Source organism: Xiphophorus hellerii, chromosome 8 (genome assembly GCF_003331165.1).
Source record: "Xiphophorus hellerii strain 12219 chromosome 8, Xiphophorus_hellerii-4.1, whole genome shotgun sequence".
NCBI classification, from domain to species: Eukaryota; Metazoa; Chordata; class Actinopteri; order Cyprinodontiformes; family Poeciliidae; genus Xiphophorus; species Xiphophorus hellerii.
Genome location: NC_045679.1, coordinates 27,211,790 through 27,232,950, shown reverse-complemented (window position 1 = coordinate 27,232,950; position 21,161 = coordinate 27,211,790). Strand labels below are relative to the sequence as shown.

At 39.9% G+C, this 21,161-nt stretch overlaps 1 protein-coding gene across 1 annotated transcript in view; it reads left to right on the top strand.

Moving 5' to 3' along the window:
- Window positions 1–20,149, top strand: part of mef2ca (myocyte enhancer factor 2ca) — a 34,757-nt gene extending 14,608 nt beyond the window's left edge. Inside the window, exons 4-11 of the mRNA XM_032570466.1 lie at window positions 1,061–1,264; window positions 11,671–11,814; window positions 11,904–12,087; window positions 13,288–13,332; window positions 13,462–13,625; window positions 14,830–14,941; window positions 15,014–15,137; window positions 15,230–20,149. Coding sequence (XP_032426357.1) covers window positions 1,061–1,264; window positions 11,671–11,814; window positions 11,904–12,087; window positions 13,288–13,332; window positions 13,462–13,625; window positions 14,830–14,941; window positions 15,014–15,137; window positions 15,230–15,590 — 1,338 coding nt within the window. The 3' untranslated portion in view covers window positions 15,591–20,149. The remainder of the gene's footprint in view (window positions 1–1,060; window positions 1,265–11,670; window positions 11,815–11,903; window positions 12,088–13,287; window positions 13,333–13,461; window positions 13,626–14,829; window positions 14,942–15,013; window positions 15,138–15,229) is intronic.
- The last annotated feature ends 1,012 nt before the right edge of the window (window positions 20,150–21,161 follow it).

Genomic DNA, 21,161 nt, shown 5'->3' with positions numbered 1-21,161 from the left:
TTAAAAGGAATAATAATTTTAAAAACTCACCAGCCTGTTTAGGGCTGTTGCAAATTATTTTGAGGAATCTACTGATTGTTCTGACAGTTAGTCAAGTAGTTGCATGAAAAAACAATATTTATAAATACTGCCATGATATTAATATTTTAATATTAATATCTGCCCAAATTTTCATATGAGTGCAGCCCTAACAATTAGTTTTCTGTAGCTTAAAAAACTAACATTCAATTTCAAGAGCTAATTTTTTAAGTCAACCTGGAGAAAATTACATAAAATCTAAAATTATATTCCATTTAATAGAGTAAAAATAATAAAGCAGCAGGACACTTAAAAAAAAATTGTGCAGACTGCTCCAGTTTTCAGCTTACATTTTCATCCTGAATCAGTTTAATAGATGAACTCTCATCTTGCAACAAAAGTTACAGCTTTTGTGTCCATGTGAACGACGGGATCTTTGGAAGCTTCATCACACAGAAACACACGTCAGCTCTGTAGACGACACGGTGCGCTCTGTCACTCCTGAGTTACCACTTGGAGTGATGGGAAATATGTTTTCTGGATTGTACATAAAGCTACACTGTTTCATGTGGTACATATTCTGACAAAGTGGAACGTCCCCAAATTTGGACGGCTATCTGAAAACAGCACACCTTGCAGATCACAGTAAACTTCTGCAGTCAATACAGTTTCTCTTTCATTGTAAAAGTGCAAAAACCTTTAAGGACTACCCAGTGACTGTTGAAAAATAATATGTCATGACTTGACCTGCTCAACTATCTGACCTGTAATAAGGGGAAACTAAGAGCCTATTTTAACCTCTAATCATAATAAGGCAAAATCAGAGGCAACAACTCCAAGCAATGCGGAGTAAAATTATTCCTTAGCTGCATTTAAAACAAACCAAGTAAACCAAAGAACATTTGCTTTACCTTCTTCACTAAAGTGTCAGACTAAATGTACTGTTGTAAAAAAGAAAAAAGGAAAAAAGCCAAGTGGCTACTTTTATCAAAAATGTAACTCTCATGTATAAAACTGGTCCTCACTTTCCTCTTGCCCTTAGGTGACATTTACAAAGCGCAAGTTCGGCCTGATGAAGAAAGCCTACGAGCTGAGCGTCCTGTGTGACTGTGAGATCGCTCTCATCATCTTCAACAGCACCAACAAGCTGTTCCAGTACGCCAGCACCGACATGGACAAGGTTCTGCTCAAATACACCGAGTACAACGAGCCGCATGAGAGTAGGACCAACTCGGACATTGTGGACGTAAGGAAACGATACACACACACGCGCTTTCCCACCCCTCATCCCCCCGCCCCCACACACACACAGATAATGTAGAATGGGGATGGATAGAGAAGATCTTTTAACATCTGATGGAATATTATCTACTGAGGTTCAGGTGTCTTTAAAGCAAAAACTGTAAGTTTAGGATTAGGATTTCAACAGTTTCTTTTGTTGTATTTATAATGATAATAATAAAAACTACACTCTTCCATTTACCAAGTGATCAAGTTTGTAATGTAGGAGATGCATGTTGATGAATTTTTGTTTTGAAGCCTTCATAGTCTGTGTCCTCACAGGATCCTTCTGCTCAGCACAAGTACACTTTATTTTTGGTCCAACATTACATTTTTTTTTCCCATGATGCTTGAGATGTTTTAAATAAAATTGGAACTATGTTTATATTTATATTGTCCATCTTCAGCAACATCGTCCTTGCTTATGCAGCTTAGCAATCACACACGGACAGCCTGTTTTCCTTTTACCACCAGCAAGTCACAATAGAGAGAACACCTGACAGAAAATGACATGAAAGCCACATTTATTTCAGATATTGATGATCTGATGAACAGCTACTTTACCTTTATATGGAATTTTCAATAATTTTTCTTTCTCTGTTTTTGTGTCTTGTTGTTTTATTCTCCTTTTGGACTTTGAGGGCTTATTGTTTATTAGTACAACACACGAATACTCGTATTTTCTTCCCTGATCTAAAGATTCTGTTCAGTAATTTATGGAGAAATAAAACAAGGTTTTGTTGTCGGGTAAGGAATTATAATGTTCCTGACAGTCCAGCAACCAAATCGATATTCTCTTTATGTTTCTGGGTGTGAAAGCTGCTGCTGTAACATTTCTTATCATGCAATGTAACAGCATTCCTAATGGTGCTTTATTGTGTGTTCAAACACTAAGGAATACACATGCACTGGGTTGAAGCTTGTGAATTTTACCATGTTACAAGCAAAGTAAGTTGCATTGTCCGGGTGCAACCTTCTTGTTTTCTCCTCTGCTGTGTTGATGTGGTGATTAAGATGTTGTTGCTACGTATCTGTAGCATTCACTGGTGGATGTAGTGGAGAAGTCCACAATGTTTGGGATTCATTTCAGATTGTTTTAGTGTAAAGAACAACTTTTTTTATACAAAATAAACTCGTGACCATCTTGGCCTGAAAGTTCAGGGCTCACAGAACATTCTATGAGGCCAAATGAATATGAGCTAAATTAATCAGAAAACAGGCCCAATATTCCTGCCAGATCAGGCTCTCCAAGCGTTCAGCATGCCGAGCTGAGGGAGTCTGTATCAATGCAGACACAGATACTATGTGCAGTATTTGATTACACAGTTATTACTAATAAACTGCTGGAGAACTTTAAATACTTTTGTCTTTGTGGTGCGTAAGTTGCTTCTCTCATGCAACAGATTCTTTTTTTTTTACAAAAATCCAGGACTGCTGGTGTTTCAAGTGATTACAGTACACTACGTGTGATTGTCAGATCTGCAGAAGCAGGGCTATAACTTGATCCAGAGAGGATGATGTTATAGCCCTGCTTACAGTCTGTTCTGTAACAGACTGTAAGCAGGGCTTGTGATTTGTCATTACATAAATTTTTGTGACAGATGTCCATGTTCAAAATCTAAGGATCAGTGATCGTTGAGGTTGTTTGCAATTGTGGCTGTAAATGGATGTTTTTTCAGTGTCATGTCAGAAAACTTCTGTCAGTTAAAGTCTGAGTGTGTTATTGTGCTAATTTCTCAGTTCGGTGAAGGTTTTTAGTCTCTTTAACTTATTTGTATTGGTGAATGTTAGTGACGTTGCCACACCAGGACTCGGTGATACAGTACGTACTGGACGAAGGGCTTATGTAACAGTGTTAACAGGGCTCAATCACAAGCATATACCCTGACACACACATGTAAACACACACCCAACCTGGGGATATTAGCTTAAGTGTGACTCCCAGGTGAGGTTTAGGTCCAGACAGGATTCTGATGCAGAGGCTGCAAACCTCCTGAACCTGACAGCTGACAGTATGATTATCTAAAGCTACTAATCAATACTCAAATGTAGCATCTATTCTATTTACTATTTTCTGAACACAAAGAGCTGCAAGACTGAGCTGCTGCTCTGACCAGCAGAACATTGGCTTAATGTTTTTTTTTTCTTTTAGCTACAAGCAAACCAGTTCTACTTTCATACACACACTGCCTTAAGAAATTGTGAACATTTTGTTACGATGGAACAAGGGTTGGGCAATTATCATATATCATTTATGGTGAAACATTTCTTATCACGGTAAGAATTTTGATTTATCGTTGCCATTGTAAATTTCACTTACTGATATTAAATAAATAAAAAACTGACAGTATGATCAGAAAATGTAATTTCTGCTATTTTCTCCACTTTTTGTTCCACAAGAGCATCAATAAATATCACTAAATTCAAAAGTACCATTAATTGCAGTTACAGAGAGCAGTTTGATTTAGTGGTATGAATCACACTTTTTTAAGTAAATGAAGAAGCCTAAACGGAAATATTTTTGAAGAACAATATTTGTGATTATGGCGCTATTAATGCTGTGCCATGCAGTTACCATCCTGCAGGACTATTTAGTGCCTACAAATAAGTATTTTTTTAAATCATATTCTTTATCATTATCACAATAGCACCACAAAATAGCTCAAAAAAAATTATTGGGATTTTACTCAAGAGTCCAACAAAAAGCACAATTCATATATTAATAAATTGTGTTCAGAAACCAGGTGGGAGTAAAGTTTAAATGAGATTAGGTTATAACTTAATAACTCAAGCTTAGAGCAATAATCAGATAAGCAACCTGTTGGAACTCTGGAGGAGCTGCAAAAATACAGAACTCAGGTGGAAGAAGCTGTTTCATATATATATGCTCCATAAATCTGACCTTCTGAGGACATCTGTTGTGTCAAAAGAAGCCCTGCTTCCAGTTTGCCCATAACCCCGGTAGACGACACAGTGAACATGTGGAAGAAGGAGCTCTTGTTTTTTGTTGTGAATGCTAACAGGAAGAGGGATGGTGCTAAATACAGAGCAGTCCTGGAAAAAATCTGTCAGAGGCAGCAACAAAACAACTTATGTCTGGAGCAAAGGTTCACAGTGATGGTGAAGAAAACACTCACTGCAAATGTAAATATGAAAGACTGATCAAAACGCTTCTGTTCAGCACAATAATGAAGGTTTTCAGACAGGAAAACAGAGTACTCATAAAACGAACAAAGTCTGCCTACTGGCAGCTGATTAGATTGTTTATTTCCTTTAAAACATCACAGTAAGGCACAGACATTGGACAAAAAACTTCTATGTTTTCTGTAATATAAATAAAATCTTTAAACTAGAGAGAAGCTTTTCTCTGGTCATTTTAATTTATATGAAACAAGGGTCGCCATAGCATCTTTTCTTTTTTTCATTTTTCATTTATTTACTATGATTATTTGTGTTTCTGAGACTTCTCTGAATACCCTGCAGACCCTGACAGGTTTCCACAACCTTCATCACAAGTTAGGATATTGCTTTCAGAAATATTTCCCAAATAACTCCGTATGTCTCAAGTGTCAGCCAGGACCAGCTTCATGTACAGTACATACAGTATTTACCTGAGCTTCCCTGTCCACATGGTCGCCCTGTCAGAGGCCGGCTTACACGTGCCGAAATCCTCTGTAATCTACGGCAATCCTGTTTAGCTCATTACGGTAATCTGCACAGGCAGCCTCTTCATCTCTGCAGAACATCCACAGAGGCTGGATTATTTATGCCACACACTGCTCTCACTCCACCTGCATCACCTTTGACCTCCATGTTATGTTTTCTTCCTCTCTGCTCCTTGGTTGCCTCCTCCATTGTCTCAAACCAGTTTAATTGTCATTTTCTGTGTTGATCTTGGCCTCATTCTCATTTCATTTGAACTCACACCCACATTATACTGCTGAGTAATTTAGACACCTGATCATCACCTATGCTATGTAACATAGGCGAAGCACTGTAGCATACATAATTTGACCACGCTGCCACTACATAAAGTACAACGTAGGAACATCTTTGTCTTTTCTTGAGAAGTCATTGATGAGCAGCTGCCATTCTGTTTTTGTGTTTATTGTTATATAAATGTCTTATACTGTTTTGGTGTGTATGGCTGGTGTTTTGGCGAGGTCTTCTTTATAAAAGAGATCACTGATCTCAGAGGAACTGCCAAGTTAAATGAAGGTCAAAATCATTTTAAGCTGCTCAAAATTTCCCCCTTTATAACTTTTTACAACCAGTTTGACAAAATTTTAGCATGGCAGCCAGTTAGAAAGCTAGATGTAGCCACATGTTTTCTGTCCTGAATACAGGGGACAACTGGCGGTGGAAGGTATCTTTGGTATGACCTGAAAGCTGCCTTTGTGAGGTCTCATCACACCTCAGAGGCACATGTCCACCTCCCAGCACGATGAACCAGTCCTGTAATATCCCACCAGCTAACTGGAGCTCCAACATGCATGTTCAGCACAGCAGGAGCAACCTTGGCTCAGCCAGCCCTGCACCATGTTGAGCCAGGCACTGCTACCTCAACCTGCAAGGTTACGCATGCCTCTCAGTGACCTTTATCCCTCCCATCATTTAATCAGAGATCAACAAACTTAAGCGGCGTGAGCTGGCCGAGTATCAAAAGCTACCAGCAAACAAGAAACACATGGAGGCGTGTGTGCGTGTGTGTGTGTGGGCGTGTGCAGGGGTGTGGGGGCGTGTGTGGAGGTGTGTGAGCGGGTGGGGGTGTGTGTGTATATGCTCCTGAGGAGTTCTGGACTCCACAGCACACACATAGCGACCTGACACACACACACACACGAGGAAAAAAACATGACAGCTGTTGTAATGACTCTGTTTTGATGAGGAAGATGATAAAGTGATAATAATTGTGTAGTTCTGTCTTACAGATAGTTACAAAAAGATACTGAACATATAAAAAGTTATTTTTAATGCAATTTCATGTGACATGTGACTAACACAAAGGCATGATGTGATGTGGATTTCAATGATATTTGATTCTCAATTTTTTTTTTTTACATATACAGCTTATTAGAGGATTTTTCCGTAGAGAAAATCTAAAATATTTGAAAGAAAATGCAGCTTGAGAAGCTGAAATATCTGCTTGCTATTTGACGCACTGTTAGCTGCAAGGCAGCCAATCCAGAAGCTGCATTTATTTTCCTTGGTGCTGATTGACCGGACTCCAAAGAGATCAGGAAGACTGCAGATGTTAGCGTCTGTGGTTACAGCTTGGTGTCCACTGTGTGTACCAGATATTTATATTTTTACCATATTTGTTTCTTGAGGGGAGGGGAGTAAGTTGGTCATGTGATATTTGGTCATGTGACAGTGATGGTGATGCAGAGCAGGATTGTGGAGCATTTCAGTGAAGCAAAGAAGCAGTGGTGGAGGCAGTGGTGTGATCAGAGAGGTTTTAAGATGTAGAAAAAGTAGTGAAATAAATGTCATATCTGTTCATATCAGTTATTGACCATGACAACAACATTAATAGCATCCCTAACATAAAATATAATACACCAAAGTATATCAAACTCTATAAAGTACTGGGTGTGAGTGATCTGGTCATTGCCTTTTGTTTAAGTTTGCTGTTGAAAAATCTCCATTTTGGAGCTACAGAACGATCAAAGACCCTCTTTGGGCAACAAAGCAGATTTCTAAGTCATTTTAAAGGCTGGAAAAGGGAAGCTGTTTTTGAGAGGTTGGAGTTTTGTTTCTGGGCCTCTGCACCGATCAAAACCCAGCTAGACAGGAATTCAGTAAAAGAGAAGCTCCTTTGTTTTGGTCATCTTTTTCTGCCCTCATGTGGCTTCTTGGCATGCGCCTGTCTGCGTGTGTGTAGGCGTGTGTGTGTATGAACAGGCTGCGGGCCAAATAACTATCAGCGTATTGTTTTGTATTCGTTTAGTCTGGGAACCTTGTTGCTATTTTTAAACCAGAGGAGTTCTGCATTCCTCGCTGTAACTCTGTTAACCTTCTTCTGCTGGGGCGAGCTCTGCCTCATCAGTGTGTGTGTGTGTGTGTGGGTGGGCGTGTAGGGGTGTGTGTGTGTTCAACACCATGTTGTTTTCAGATTAGAAACAGATGAAACTGACGCTCGCAGGACCTTCCAGTTCCTTTGTGTTGGCTGAGATCCCTCCCTGCTAAATGACTGGAAACCGGCAGCGGTCTAAAAATAACCCAGAACACGGCTAAGAATAGCCATGACGGCCTGCAAGTGTGGGTGACTGTGGTTTGCTGTGAATGACTGAGTGTTTTTTTTTGTCTGCGTGTGTGTGTGTGTGTGTGTGTCTTACTTAATGTGTAAGCAATAGGAAGAAAAAGAAAAGAAAGAGAGGCAACTTCAGGCTAAGTTTTATTTTGCCACAGCTTCCTCTGCTTCCATCCTTCCTTTTTCCTTTTGTGACTAGTACAGTTTATAGCAGCTCAGCAGGATGAGTGGGCGTACACTGGCATGGCATGCAGCAACAGCTCATCATAAAAGTATAAAATGACTTAACTAATAACATCAACAACTGGATCTCTATGAACATTTAGAAATGAAAAGCTGATGTTTAAAAGCTGGACGTTCCAACTGTTTCAGCCTTTCAGAAACTCTGATTTTATTCTGAAAAGCACACATCTGAAACCAACCCAACTTTTCTTTTTTATTCTGGTTTGTTTGCACAAGTGTGCCAACTCAAACCGAGTGAATCGCTCATTGAACTGGAAATAGACTGATGGTTGTTCCTTACAACACCTGTAGATTTTTCTCTTTTTTCCTGCCGGTAGGTAGCGACTAAGTTTAGAATTCTTTCAATAAAAAATTTTGTTTTTTGCAACTTATTAGGAAAATATGATGCCAAGGCCGTTGATGCCAAAACAAGGCAATTCTATTTATTAGGTCTCCAAATAAAGTAGCTCTAATTTTGGTAGCTGTGGGATGCTGTAAAAGCCAAACGTCACGGAGCGCCGTGAGAGCGCCGTCTCCATCGCAGCAGACACGGAAAGACACATGCATCCGGAGGATCATCTGGTGTGGAAGTGGTGGTGGAGGAGTGGGAGGACCACCCACAAAAAGGCAGAGCGCTGGGACGCGAGAGAGACTAAAAAGAGAAAGCGGAATCAATGGAAAAGCAAAAAGATGGAGGTTTGAATGGGTGTAGGAGGTGGTGGTGACTGCTCTGGTGTATGTCCTCAGAGATTTTCTTATCTACTGCTGTTCCTCACACATTTACCCATTAACATACACTCAGTATAGACCTACTAAAAGGCGTGTAGTTTTCCTCATAAAGCTGCTTATTTGTAAAGTTTTTCATCTTGTCAGAAATCCAATTTCATCTAGAAATGCATCCATTAGGTGACATTATGATGGTTTCTTTAAATAGGACAAATGGAGACTCAAAATCCATTTTATTTTTGTTTTTGGTTGTTTTGTTTATTTTGTTTATCAGTTCCAGTGTTAAATGTTCTTTTGAAAATAAAGTGTATCTATCTTTGGCAAGAAATTGCATGCATTATTACATCATTTCCATTAAATCAGTGTAAAAAGGTCTTCAAACAATATTATCGTTTATCGCAATAATTTTTGAGACAATTAATCGCTCAGCAAAATTATATGTTAATTAATTATATGTTATCGTGACAGGCCTAATGACAAAACTTCCATATCATGCTCTTTGCTATTGGCTGTATGTTATTTCATATCAAGACAGAGATACACACACACACGCACACACACGTACAGTACAGACCAAAAGTTTGGACACACCTTTTAATTCAATGAGTTTCCTTTATTTTCATGACTATTGACATTGTAGATTCACACTGAAGGCATCAAAACCATGAATAACACATGTGGAAATATGCACTAAACAAAAAAGTGTAAAACAACTGAAAATAGCCCTTATATTTTAGTTTCTTCAAAGTAGCAACCTTTTGCTGTGATTACTGCTTTGCACACACTCTGCATTTTCTTGATGAGCTTCAAGAGGTAGTCACCTGAAATGGTTTTCACTTCATAGGTCAACCTGCCCTGTCAGGTTAATAAGTGGGATTTCTTGCCTTATAGTCATGAAAATAAAGAAAACCCATTGAATTAGAAGGTGTGTCCAAACCTTTGGTCTGTACTGTATATTAGGGCTGAAACAATTAATTTGATTAATCATTATGAATCAATTATGGAAATAATTGTCAACTAATTTAGTAACTGATTTATTGTTAAATGAAGGATACAGACTCAAACAAAAGGCCATTTGCTTACACAACAACATACTCCAAGCAGTAATGGAGTCAAAATAGTACAAAAATACATTTTTCATTTAAGATTTATAATAAAGACGTATTTGTCTGTAAATATGTTCTACCCAGAACTCCTCTAGTGGGATAGTTTTAGCTTTTGTAAATCAAATCTTCTATCAAGCACCTTTTGCTGTCCAGTTATGAATCAGTTAAACCAAAAATGAATCACCAGATCAGCTGTACTGATGCTAAGTCCAGCAGAAAGGCCTGAACTTTTCACATGTTGATGTTAGAAGGATTGTTTTAGCTGCAGATGCATCCAATGATCAGGAATTCACTACAGAAATTATGTTACTGCATTTTAGGTAATAAAACTGTTTCTTTACTTATTTAAAAAGGGAATTTAATCATGTTTTTATTTTCATCTTTTGATGCATTCTCATATTGTATAAAAAAAAATCCACCCCCGCCCCCAAGAAAAACGTTTATGTAGAAGTAGACAAAGTAAGTCTTCATACTGGTGGAAGGCTACCAGCTCCTGTTTTAGTTGATTTTAGATAATTGAAAGTATTCAATCTAAAATATTCAAACCACAGGACTCAAGGCTGTTAGTTGATATTTGAGGTATTTTGGGGGGGGGGGGGGTTGTATTTGGGGGGTATTTAGTTCAGAATTTAAAACAAACTTATAATAAGATTTTTCTGCCCTTTGAAATCACAGTTTATCATTTGGAAAATCTTCACTTTATTTGTGAAAACCAGAAAATAGGAATTCTTAGTTATCCCATTAATACTTTAAAACTTTGTCTTGGACCTCTACTGGATACTTCCAGTATATAGTACCAAAAAATCCTTCTGGAAGGGAAGTCTGAACTTTAGCTCCACCCTCCATCTGAATGACTCACTCTGAAGTTCAGTTTTCTTCGAAAAACAAGCTAAGGGTGTTGCGTTGTGTTTGATTTTACTTGGTGTGTGCGTGTGCATGTGTGTGAGAGAGTAACAAGAAGCTCCCACACACTCTGGAGCAAAAAATAGCCTTCTACGGCCATCCCTCCACCAGCCACACTTGTATTGGTGGGAGCTGCCTCACCACACTCCACCCTTTCTCTGTAAAGGGAAACAGGTGGACTCAGAAGATGAGTCGGACGCTGTGATTGGTCCAACCGCTGGGGGAGCCTGCAGTGTCCTTCGGCTGACAGGCTGGAGTGATGGGGTGTGAAGTGCTGAAGCAGGCCACCGCGAGCTAAACTGCATACTGTACACACACACCCCCCTACACACACACACACACACCCCTATCACCACCTGATCCTTGTCTGAACAGATGTTTCACAACACTGACATGTGGTCCGTTCAGTGGACCCATCCTCATCAGAACACGTCTTCTGTTCATGTAAAAGTGAAGAGTGACTCACTCTACCATGAAAACAGTTGATCAGGTCGGAGTTCACCGCTGACAACTTTTGTTGCAACCGAAGCCTCACTGGTGACAGTATCTGCTCAGACAGCGCCCTCATGTGGTCAGCACTGCTAAATTCATTTTAAAGGGGCAGTATTATGTAAACTCGACTTTTTTGAGCTTTATATGTTGTAATGTTTCCTCATCAAAAACATACCAGGACAGTTGTTTTGATTCTTTCGTGCATGTTTGAGAAATCCTTTAATCTCCCATGGCAACCATTCAGCTGTGAAAAATGCCTGGGCTTCTCCTCTGAGCTGTAGTTTCCAAGCTACACAGAGCAGCCCTCCCCCACTCAGCTCCTTCAGACTAGCCAGCAGCAATTAGCAAACACCTGGTGGATCTACACATCTACTGAGCTCATTATAGCAGCTACTTCTTAGTGCACTGGTAAAAACCGGTAAAAAAAAAACATTGTTAAAGGGTTAATAGAGGAGCCATGTTGTGATGACTGTGAGTTTCAGAAAGACCAGGAGTTTTTAAAGAGACAGAAGCCCAATTTCAGAAAGATAAATTACAGTCACATTTTTTAAAAGTCTTTTTTGATAACAATATAAAAATGTACAGCATTTTTATAATAACCTTTGTTATTTTGGTTTAGAAGGTTTAGACCAGTCGACTCATCCCCTCTTGTCTTCTGTTTCTCAACAGACACTACGGAAGAAGGGTTTAAACGGCTGTGAAAGCCCCGACATCGAAGCTGACGACTCTGCTGGCCAGAGCCCAGAGTTAGACGACAAGTACTGCAAACTCAACGAAGACATCGATCTGATGATCAACCGGCAGAGAATCTGTGTACGTCTACGTCTTCTTTCTTTTGCATAGCAAGTGTATGGTGTCGTTTCATGGAGGTTCTAAAACACTTTTTTGCTTTGGTCCAACAGGGTCTGCCTCCCTCTGGCTATGACATGGGGGTGACCATCCCAGGTAGCAATCCCAGCGGGCTGCTGTATTCTCACCAGGCCATAGGGGGCGCTGTGGGTAATCACAACTTGCTGCCCATCTCACACTCATCCTTGCAGAGAAACACTATGTCCCCCCAACGACCCTGTAGCACTGGGAATGCAGGTGTGTTTATACTGACTTTTGCTTTAGGCTAGAAGTTTTCCATGAAGGGGATTGATGAACATTTTCAAAGCTGGGTTTGTGAGAAGTTAATATCTCACCTACAGTAGATTACATTATTGATATCTTCATTCAGTGTAAACCCAGATTAGCGTGTTATGAGATGGTGAGAAGGCTAATCCAAGAGGGGCTGAGGCCAAAGGCTACTAGCATCTTATAACCGTGGGCGGTTCTGGGCTAGAGCAAACCAGGGGCCAGTGGCCCTGTAGCGCAGAACCCTGGGACCAAATTTCATTGATGTATATAATTGGACTGGATGACACGTGACTGTGATGAGACACACGTGTCATTGCTATGCACTGAGTCAAGAATATTGGTGGTTGGGAAAATAACACAATGACACAAAGAATCTAAAAAACGGATGCAATGTTTTGATATTAATTGTCTGCATTATAACAGTTAGATAACAAGATAATTTTCTGACCTATGATATACTGTAGGTCAGAAAAAAGTTTAAATTTAAATTAAAATAGCAAAGAATTGGGAAGTAGGTTAGCTATGCTAGCTTGACTTTGACAATCTTAACATGTATCTGTGCTGCACAGTTTGGTGTTTTCGGTTCTGGAAATCCAAAAAATAGGGCGACCCACACACCTACACTCTAACAGATCATCAGTCTCTATGACTAATCAACCACAGCTGGTGTTCAAGCAACCATTTATTAATAACTGTGAAAATAAATCATTCCTGAAAACATAAAACTGTAACTGGCCGAATGTTCTGTTGGAGTTTTTATGTTCTGTTGTTTGTGTTTCTTGGTGTTGAACCCTTATACACTTATACACATGATCTCTGCTCTGCCGGCGAATGGAGCCCTCGTAAATTGGTTGCCACGGCAATGTACAGTATGTGTGTGGCGTAAAACAGAGTGGGATAAAAAATCCTAAAGAATAGGAGAGGTTTTGAGTTGTTTGGCAAAACTGGGTATGAATTATGAGTCATGTTTTTCCCCCATGATCCAGTCCTTCTAAAGTCCAAATTACATGAATCTTTTAACAGTTTAGCCACTGCTGAGAAAAACTGGGATGAAAATGTTGAATTAAGATGAACATATTGAGACCATTATCAGCTCAGCCTGAACTCCAGAAACCTAACCTAGTGGTTGACTTGGGTCAGTGACTGCATGTCTCCATCTCCCTGCAGGGCTGATGGCTTCTGACCTTCCCAACACCGTGGTCTCCAGCGTGGGTAAGGCTGCTTTCACATTCCTCAAATCCACAAATTGCAAGTGGCTCAAACCATCCTCCTTCTGAGACCAATCTGCTCTCCTGCATTTTGTGTTTAACTGTAAAATTCAAACTTTATGATCTCTGACAGGAAATGGCAACTTCAGCTCCCACTGCAGTTCCCCTGGCCTCATGTCCCCGGCCAGCGTCTCTAAGAACATGCAGGACAAGAGTCCTCCTCACATGGGCATGAGCCACAAGCCTGACCTCCGCACACTGATGCCGCCCTCCAACAAGTGCTCCATCATGCCAACGGTTTTTATCACACTTCACTGTCTCACCTGGTTTTCTTCTTCTGTCCAGAGAATATTTAGATTCTTAGAGGAAAGACGTTAATAATCAGTTGAGTCTGTGCCTAAGACCCCTCAACCAACGCAGCAGTTTGATAAAACCAATGAGCTAATGACTAATATTTCAACATAAGTGCAGCATTAAATACCATTAAACTGTCTTTCTACCACCAAGTCTATTTATCCTTACAGCTAAGAAAAATAGTTCATCACTTATTACCCTGAATCAATATAATTAAAGGTAGAATAAAAAAAATTATATTATTCAAATGATCAATAATTCATTCTACTTCAGTTCAGCCCAAAAACGACCCGGCATTAAAATGGGACATCATAACGTCCAGCAGTAATCACTGCACCAAATAGACAAACACTTAAATACTTATTTGATTAAATCAAAAAGCTTTAATGGCTCTTAGGTTATCACACCAACATAAACAGCAAACACAGTCACTTAGTGTTTAATCTGAATAAGCGTTTTATATGAAGCAAATTTTTAATTAGTTGCCACCCAGGGATGTCCAAACTGCGGCTCAGGGGCCATTTGCCAGCCTGTCAGTGGTAGAAATTTGGCCATTCAGCTCATGGACACTTTAAATTTGTTTATTTATTTTTTACTGGCACTTAAAATCTTTACAGAATGAAAAATATTAGGTGTAACCAAAAGTATTTCTGTTTTGTGAACCTGGTTTCACTTTGGAGCAGACTTGGACTGAGCTTCATTAAACTCGACTCAGAAACAGACTATGCTGAACACAGGCTGACAGTTTTTCAGATTCTGTAAAGATTTGTAAATCGCAATAGGATTTTTGTGCTATTAATCAAGTTTCTTTTGTGGCCTTTAAGTACTTTCAACTTGGCAGTTTAGACACACGAGGGAATGGTTTGGGCATCACTGTTCAAAATAAAATACTATAGCTCTTGACTCAAAGACATACAGCCATTTTGTAAATGCAACAAAAACTTGCATGTAAAAAGGGAAGTGATCATTTTCAAATAGACACACACAATTTCATATTCCAACCTGCAGTAAACCTGCATATCAGGGTGTAACCCCGATATGTCTTAGTGATAACAGTGTCATAACTTCACAGATGACCAAGATCACCTAAATCTGATTCAGTCTTTGTTTAGTATTTCTAACCTTCAAACTTCTCTCTTTTTTTCAGAACCAGAGAATAAATCACTCACAGACAGCTCAGAGTCTGTCCACCCCTGCAGTGTCCATCGCTGCCTCTGGGATTGGTGGTTATCCCTCTGCCATCTCCTCCTACAGCACAGGTGAGGACGAACAGGCCACTGTTACAGGTTAAAGGTTAAAGGTCAACCTGACATTGAGTTGTCCTCCCTCAGAGTTTTCCCTCGGCAGCGACCTGTCCTCCCTGTCTGGGTTCGGGGGCTCAGGTCTGGGATCAGTGGCGAGCTGGCAGCAGCAGCAGCTGCAGAACCTCCAGCACTCGGCACTTGGACACATGGGGTGAGAAAACCCGACCGGATCCATTCCGATGACAAACCATGGCTTCACACATAGAACCAAAACGATTATCGCATTGTCTCCTCTACTTACAGAAACTTTTGCCAGAACTCCGGCCTGGACGTCGGCGTTCACAACAACCTCCACATTAAGTGCGAGCCGGCCTCTCCTCCCAGAGACCGGAGCCTGGGCGTGGGCGGGGCCGTGGGCGGGGCCGGACTCAGAGGAGGCGTCAACATGGCCGGATACGCCCTTGGCACCGGCCGGGGGCCCCACGAATCCGGCAGTTCCCCTGGCGACAGCGCCTCCAGCTGTGGCAGCTCGTACGAAGGCAGCGAGGAGCGCGAGGATCACCACGGCAACGAGAGCTTCCTGCTGCAGCCACTGCCCAGTCAGGAGGAACGTCACAGCCCCTCAGTAAAACGGATGAGGTTATCAGAAGGCTGGGCCACATAGTGGGAGGGAGCATCTCCACAGGAACAGGGGGGGAGTAAAGTTACCATATAGTGTTATTATTATTATTATTATTATGATTATCACTATCATATTCTCCTTGTACTGAATGCATGTGCTTTATGTTTAATGGTGGTCTGTAGTTGAGGCGGCTGGTTTTGCGATGTGAGGTCAGGATCAGCACACATCACCTGAAGAACAAAACTCTCAAGTTTTATCTGTGTCACAACATTCTGAACATCAATCATATGAAATATTTATTTATTCAAAATCTGGTAAAATACACCTATGCAGCTTTTTGTGTACCATAATAATAGCTTTCTTTTTGCCAATATTCCATAAAGTTTCAGCTGATAGTCGACAGATCTGAGGACCTGAGGATCTCTGCAGCTCCTCCAGAGTCACCAGGAGCCTCTGCATAATGCTGCCACTACCAGCCAGCTGAGCTGAGCGAACATGTGCAGCTGCTCCATCCTCTTGTTCAGTTCCTGCACTGACCAGACATGTCTTTTTGCATTGTCTAACTACGGCTGCAGCTAACGACTATTCTAGTAATCTATTAATCAGATTTTAAAAATGCCCGATTTTTTTAAGCACTTCAGCTTATTTTATGTAATGTTAGAAATACATGAAAAATATACAAATGAACAAAATTCAATTACTTTTAAATGTGAAAATACATGTTTTAAGCCTAAAATGCATGAGCATCATTACTCATCTGGCAGCTGGCACTACAGTGTCGGACTCATCGGCTGATTAACATATGGAGAACAAAAGGTGCTTAACAGGAGATTTTTTAATTTTTTTCAGAATTTGAACCATGTGAAGCTAAAAATGCCACTTAAGTTCTGGGTAGATCAGATTTTTCTATCTTAAATCCAAGTTGCAGATGTCTTCATACAGTTTTTGGTTTAGTGCCTGCTTCAGTGTTTTTTTTTTTCTTTCAGCAATTGGCCTTTTTGAGAGCCAGTTAATAATGAATCAATTAGTAGATTAGTTGACTACTATTTCAATAATCAATCAATCATGATTAATCCAATGAATCTGATTAATTGTTTCAGCCCTAAACATAACAGTAGTTTATCCTTCTCCTGAATTTTCTTTCTGTTCTGCCTATTTGGAAAAATAAGCTCACTTTAATCATGTCTTCCCATTATTGGACCCAAAGCTCAAACTTTCTCACAAGAATTTTTTGACACACAAGTAAATCTTGAGAATTTTTGTATTTTATATTTAATTTTTTTGATGTACGCTGATAAATGAGACTTTCACCTGAGGCCATCTTCCATGGGGAGGTTTGACGGTGTACATTTACTGCTTGTTTTCAGTGTGTTTAGGTAGCGTGGGGATTATAAGTGAGTTTCTCATGTATGCAAGCTAAAGAAGAGGTCAAAGTGAAGAAGTCTGGTACTCTGAACAGTGAAGCTACTGGCGAGTTTGAACGTGGACCCGCTCTGCTGCTCTCGCTCCACGGCTGTTACACAAGCTGCGTTGCAGGTTCAACACAAACAAATGCTTCTAAACGTATCGCACAATTAAACGAGAACAGGTTAAAGGGCAAAGAAGCCGATGAAACAAGTAGGAAAAGACTGAAGGAGTAGGGTAGGTGCTGAGCGGGGGATTCTCCACTAACAGAGTAACCACAGGAAGATCCTGCTGGTCCTGTTATTGGAAAGGTTGAGGACAGGCAGAGGTGTTGAGATGGCTGCTGAGAGGTCTAATGGAGTCAAGGCAACAGGTTGCTTAGGGAAAAAAATGTTTTATTAATTCTACTTGGTATTGAGATGCTCAGTTTTCTGAGTGTGGTGGCAAAAAAAACTAAAAAATATATATCCAGATAGTCAAAACATCAGGAGCCCTTTGGGCTGGATCTGACAGGAAGCTAACAAAATGAACCACTACAGAATGTTTACACAAAACGTTTCTTCTAGTCCCTTCTGACCGCTGGGTGTACGCTGAAACCAAAGCTAATGAGACAGTAAATGCTTAAATAGTAATAAAAACAACAGATCAATACAGAAAGCCAAGCTAAGTTGAATATGCTGACATCTAGAGGCCATATTAGAAGTCGCAGCCTCTCTATTTGCAGAGCTGACAGAACTGTCAGGCTTGTTTCCTCTACATCTTTGTGGGCTGCTTTGGTTTTCAAAGAAAATCCAACAAGAAGCAAAATGTTTCTATCAAAAGTAGACATTATATATTTTTCTCTTTGTTTTGTAGAATGGTTCAATGGTTGTCCCCTACAACACTAAACATTCTTCCACTAAGCAGGGATGAGCATTTATCGTATCGTTGATCATTTATCGTGATAAATTTATTGTCACAAATTTTCATGTATCATCATCTTGATAATTAATTATTAATAATTAATTAATACGTATTAATTATGAATTAATAATTAATAACATTATATTGTGATAAAACATTAAGTCCACATCACCCACCCCTTCTACTTAGTTCTTCTATTTCCAAAGCACAAAATGACTCAGATGATCATCCTGTTTTTTACTCTTCTGATGTGCAAATTGGTCTCCAGACACTAAATAATCCAGTCACTTAAGCTGAGTTCTAAACAGTCCGTTTCCTGTGGGTTTGAATGGGCTCCATGCTGTGTAACTTCCTCTGTTGTGGTTCGTTTTCAGTTTTCTGTCCAGTCCACATGAAGTCAGACGTCAGAGTGACGGGTCAGAGTGGGGAGCTATAAAGCCATAACGTACAGAACAGAGATGCTTTACTGCACAAACCTGCTGGTGTGTTTAGAGACTAAAGGTTCCTTTGTTACTATAGCAACGGGATGTTTTATTGAACGGTCTGAGTCTCCTTATACACATGCAGCAGGAAGCACAAGGTTTTGACGGCTGGTGTCAGACCCGGCTGCTCACCTTACTGGGCTTTTTCATTCACTCAGGTCATTTGTTCCAGCAATTTCCCATTACTACTGTACAGTTACAGTAGCAGCTACTGTAACTGTACATGTAACTACAGGGTTACATTTCAGTGCTGTTTTTTCTACAAAAAACAGAGCACGACAAATGTTATCTCTAGGCACTTTATGGCACAAACAGGTCCAATTCATATTCATATTCATAGTAATATAAAACCCAACCAATGCTTACATGAACAATCAAATCATAAAAAGGTTCAGAGTCAGTCACAGGCAGCCTCATTTGATTGTTTATGCACATCCAGTTAGATATAGTTACATATGATGACGATAAGTAAAGACTTTTTGATAACTGATCTTTTCAGGGATGTCTTGACCAGCATTAAGGTCAGAGCTGCAGATCAGGAATCCCAAACCAAACATGGAAAACAAAATCCAATGAAAAAAACCCAACTGAACATTTCCATCCTCAGTCAGAGAAACTATTTTAGCTGCTTCTAGATGTAGCAGACTAGGAGTGCACCGTTTTATCTTTAAGAAGTCTGACCCGTCGATTCCCATTTTGGCTAAAGTTGCTAAATGTAGCAAGAATGTCGCTAAGTTGGCAACAATTGGGTGACTATTGTCAACTGCAAATGTGCAGACATGGTGGGCGGGTCTATCAGCCAAACATCTCTTACTGCAGAGCAGCAGAGGTCCAAAAATCAACCAGTGTCCTCTGCTGCCGGAGGCTGGGACTCTGATTTAGGAATGAGTTCCTGTTTAGCTCTTGAAATTAAAACTCATTAATTCTCCAAGTCCAAACGCCAATAATTTCCCCGGACGCCGTGTTTCAGCCGGTCTGACGCCAGCCACACATCCAGGTTGTTCAAACTGGACATACAATTGCAACTATCATCCCTATTAGAGTTTTCCTTTTGTTTTTCTTTTTGTATTTTTTTTTTGTTCTTGTTGTTTTTATTTCTGTGTATTGATTGAAAAGACAGAAGTGGCTGAGGGTTCAAATTTGAATATTTTGGCTTAAAACTGTATATTTGGAGCTCGACCCCTCAGCTACTCTTCACTTTTTCTGCTCTGCGCCTGAATTCTCTTAGAAAACAGTGGAGCAACACAAATTGCTCCACATGGCTGAGGTACTTCTCTCCTCCATCTCCATAAGTCAGGATGGTCGTCTAAAACCTAAAAGATGTTAGACAAAAAAAGAAAGAAAAAAAAGTCGGGAGCTCACTCCTGGACTCCAGGTGGCGCCAGCTGGCTGCAGATGAAAATAGAAGGCTGGCTTTAAAAAAGAAGAGAGAATGTAAGCTAAGCAGTGTGAAAAGCTTCAAATCAAATCTTTGTATTATTTCTGGAACCAGTTTCTGTTTTCTGCCAGGTACCTACAAAGCTCTGATTAAAAAAGAAAAAAAAAAGTTGTACTTAATTTTTCTTTTCATCTGACCAGGTTGGTGAATCTTTTCTGAACAAAAGAAACGTAAAAGTTTGGCCTGCATTCTCCCCTCATCACATGCTTCCGGATGTACTGAGAGATTGTTAGCGGCATGAGCTGGCCTTTTGTCGCCACCTGACTCACCGACCAACCAAGTGCACATTGGGTTGTCGCAGAACTCCCTCACTCAGAACTGTGGTAGTGTTTGTATTTTGCAGAAAATAAAAATGCTCATGTTTTTGTTCCACACGTCTGATGTGGTTTGTTTTTTTCTGTCCCTGCAGCTACACTTACACTTAGGACTGGACGATAAATTATTAACGGTTTATATCGCGACAGATAGGTGATCAGTATCAACAGGTGATGAATGTGGGGTGGAGTAAAAGGATAAAACAGGAAAGATTACGCCACCAGTTTGGCTGTGTTTCAGATCTTTAAGCAACTAAAATACTCCCGCTTCAAATTGAGAGTTCTCAACTTCATATGTACTTTAATGAAAACCAGGGGATGAAACATTTCACATAAAAACGATTCCTCTGATATATTTAATGACGGATACATTTAGAGAGCATTAAAAGAACTGAACACCAGATGGCATCATGGGCCAGCTGAGGCCAGTATTCCACATTACATAGTAAGTTATGTTTATTATAAGTGAGGTTATTTTCAAACAACTCAAAGTATCGGCTTCTTAAAAATTCTTACATTCATGAATCTAAAATTAAGGCCTTAATATGTTTAAAATTATTTGTTTAAAAAAATGTTACATTTATGGAGGACCAATAAGTTGACCTTAAATATGTTAATCACAAGTCTTACATTTTGTAGTGGCTGGACTATTTAATCTTGCATATTCTATGTAGTTCATTTTTTCTCACTTTTCTGTCAAGCAAAACATTTGATTCACATGCAGACATCATAACATTCAGTGACTTGAAGCAGTTGAGGCTAACTAACTAACCGCTAACTAGCTGCTAATTGTACCCCTGCTAACTAACTACCTAGCTTTTTTGTGTCTGTCCTGAGTATTGTAAGCATATTTTTTTGACACTTGGTTGGATGATGTTCTTCTTCGCCACTGGCTCGCTTCTGTTGCCAACCTTTATAAGATACTATAAGCATTCTGTGTGAAAAAAAGTTCAGCCATAATGGCATTAAAAAGGTCTTTAAAAACCTTAAATTTAAGTTGGTGACGCCTGCAGAAACCCAGCAACTGCTCTGTGGTTAGATGGAAAAAATATTAGGTAACCTTGGGTATGAT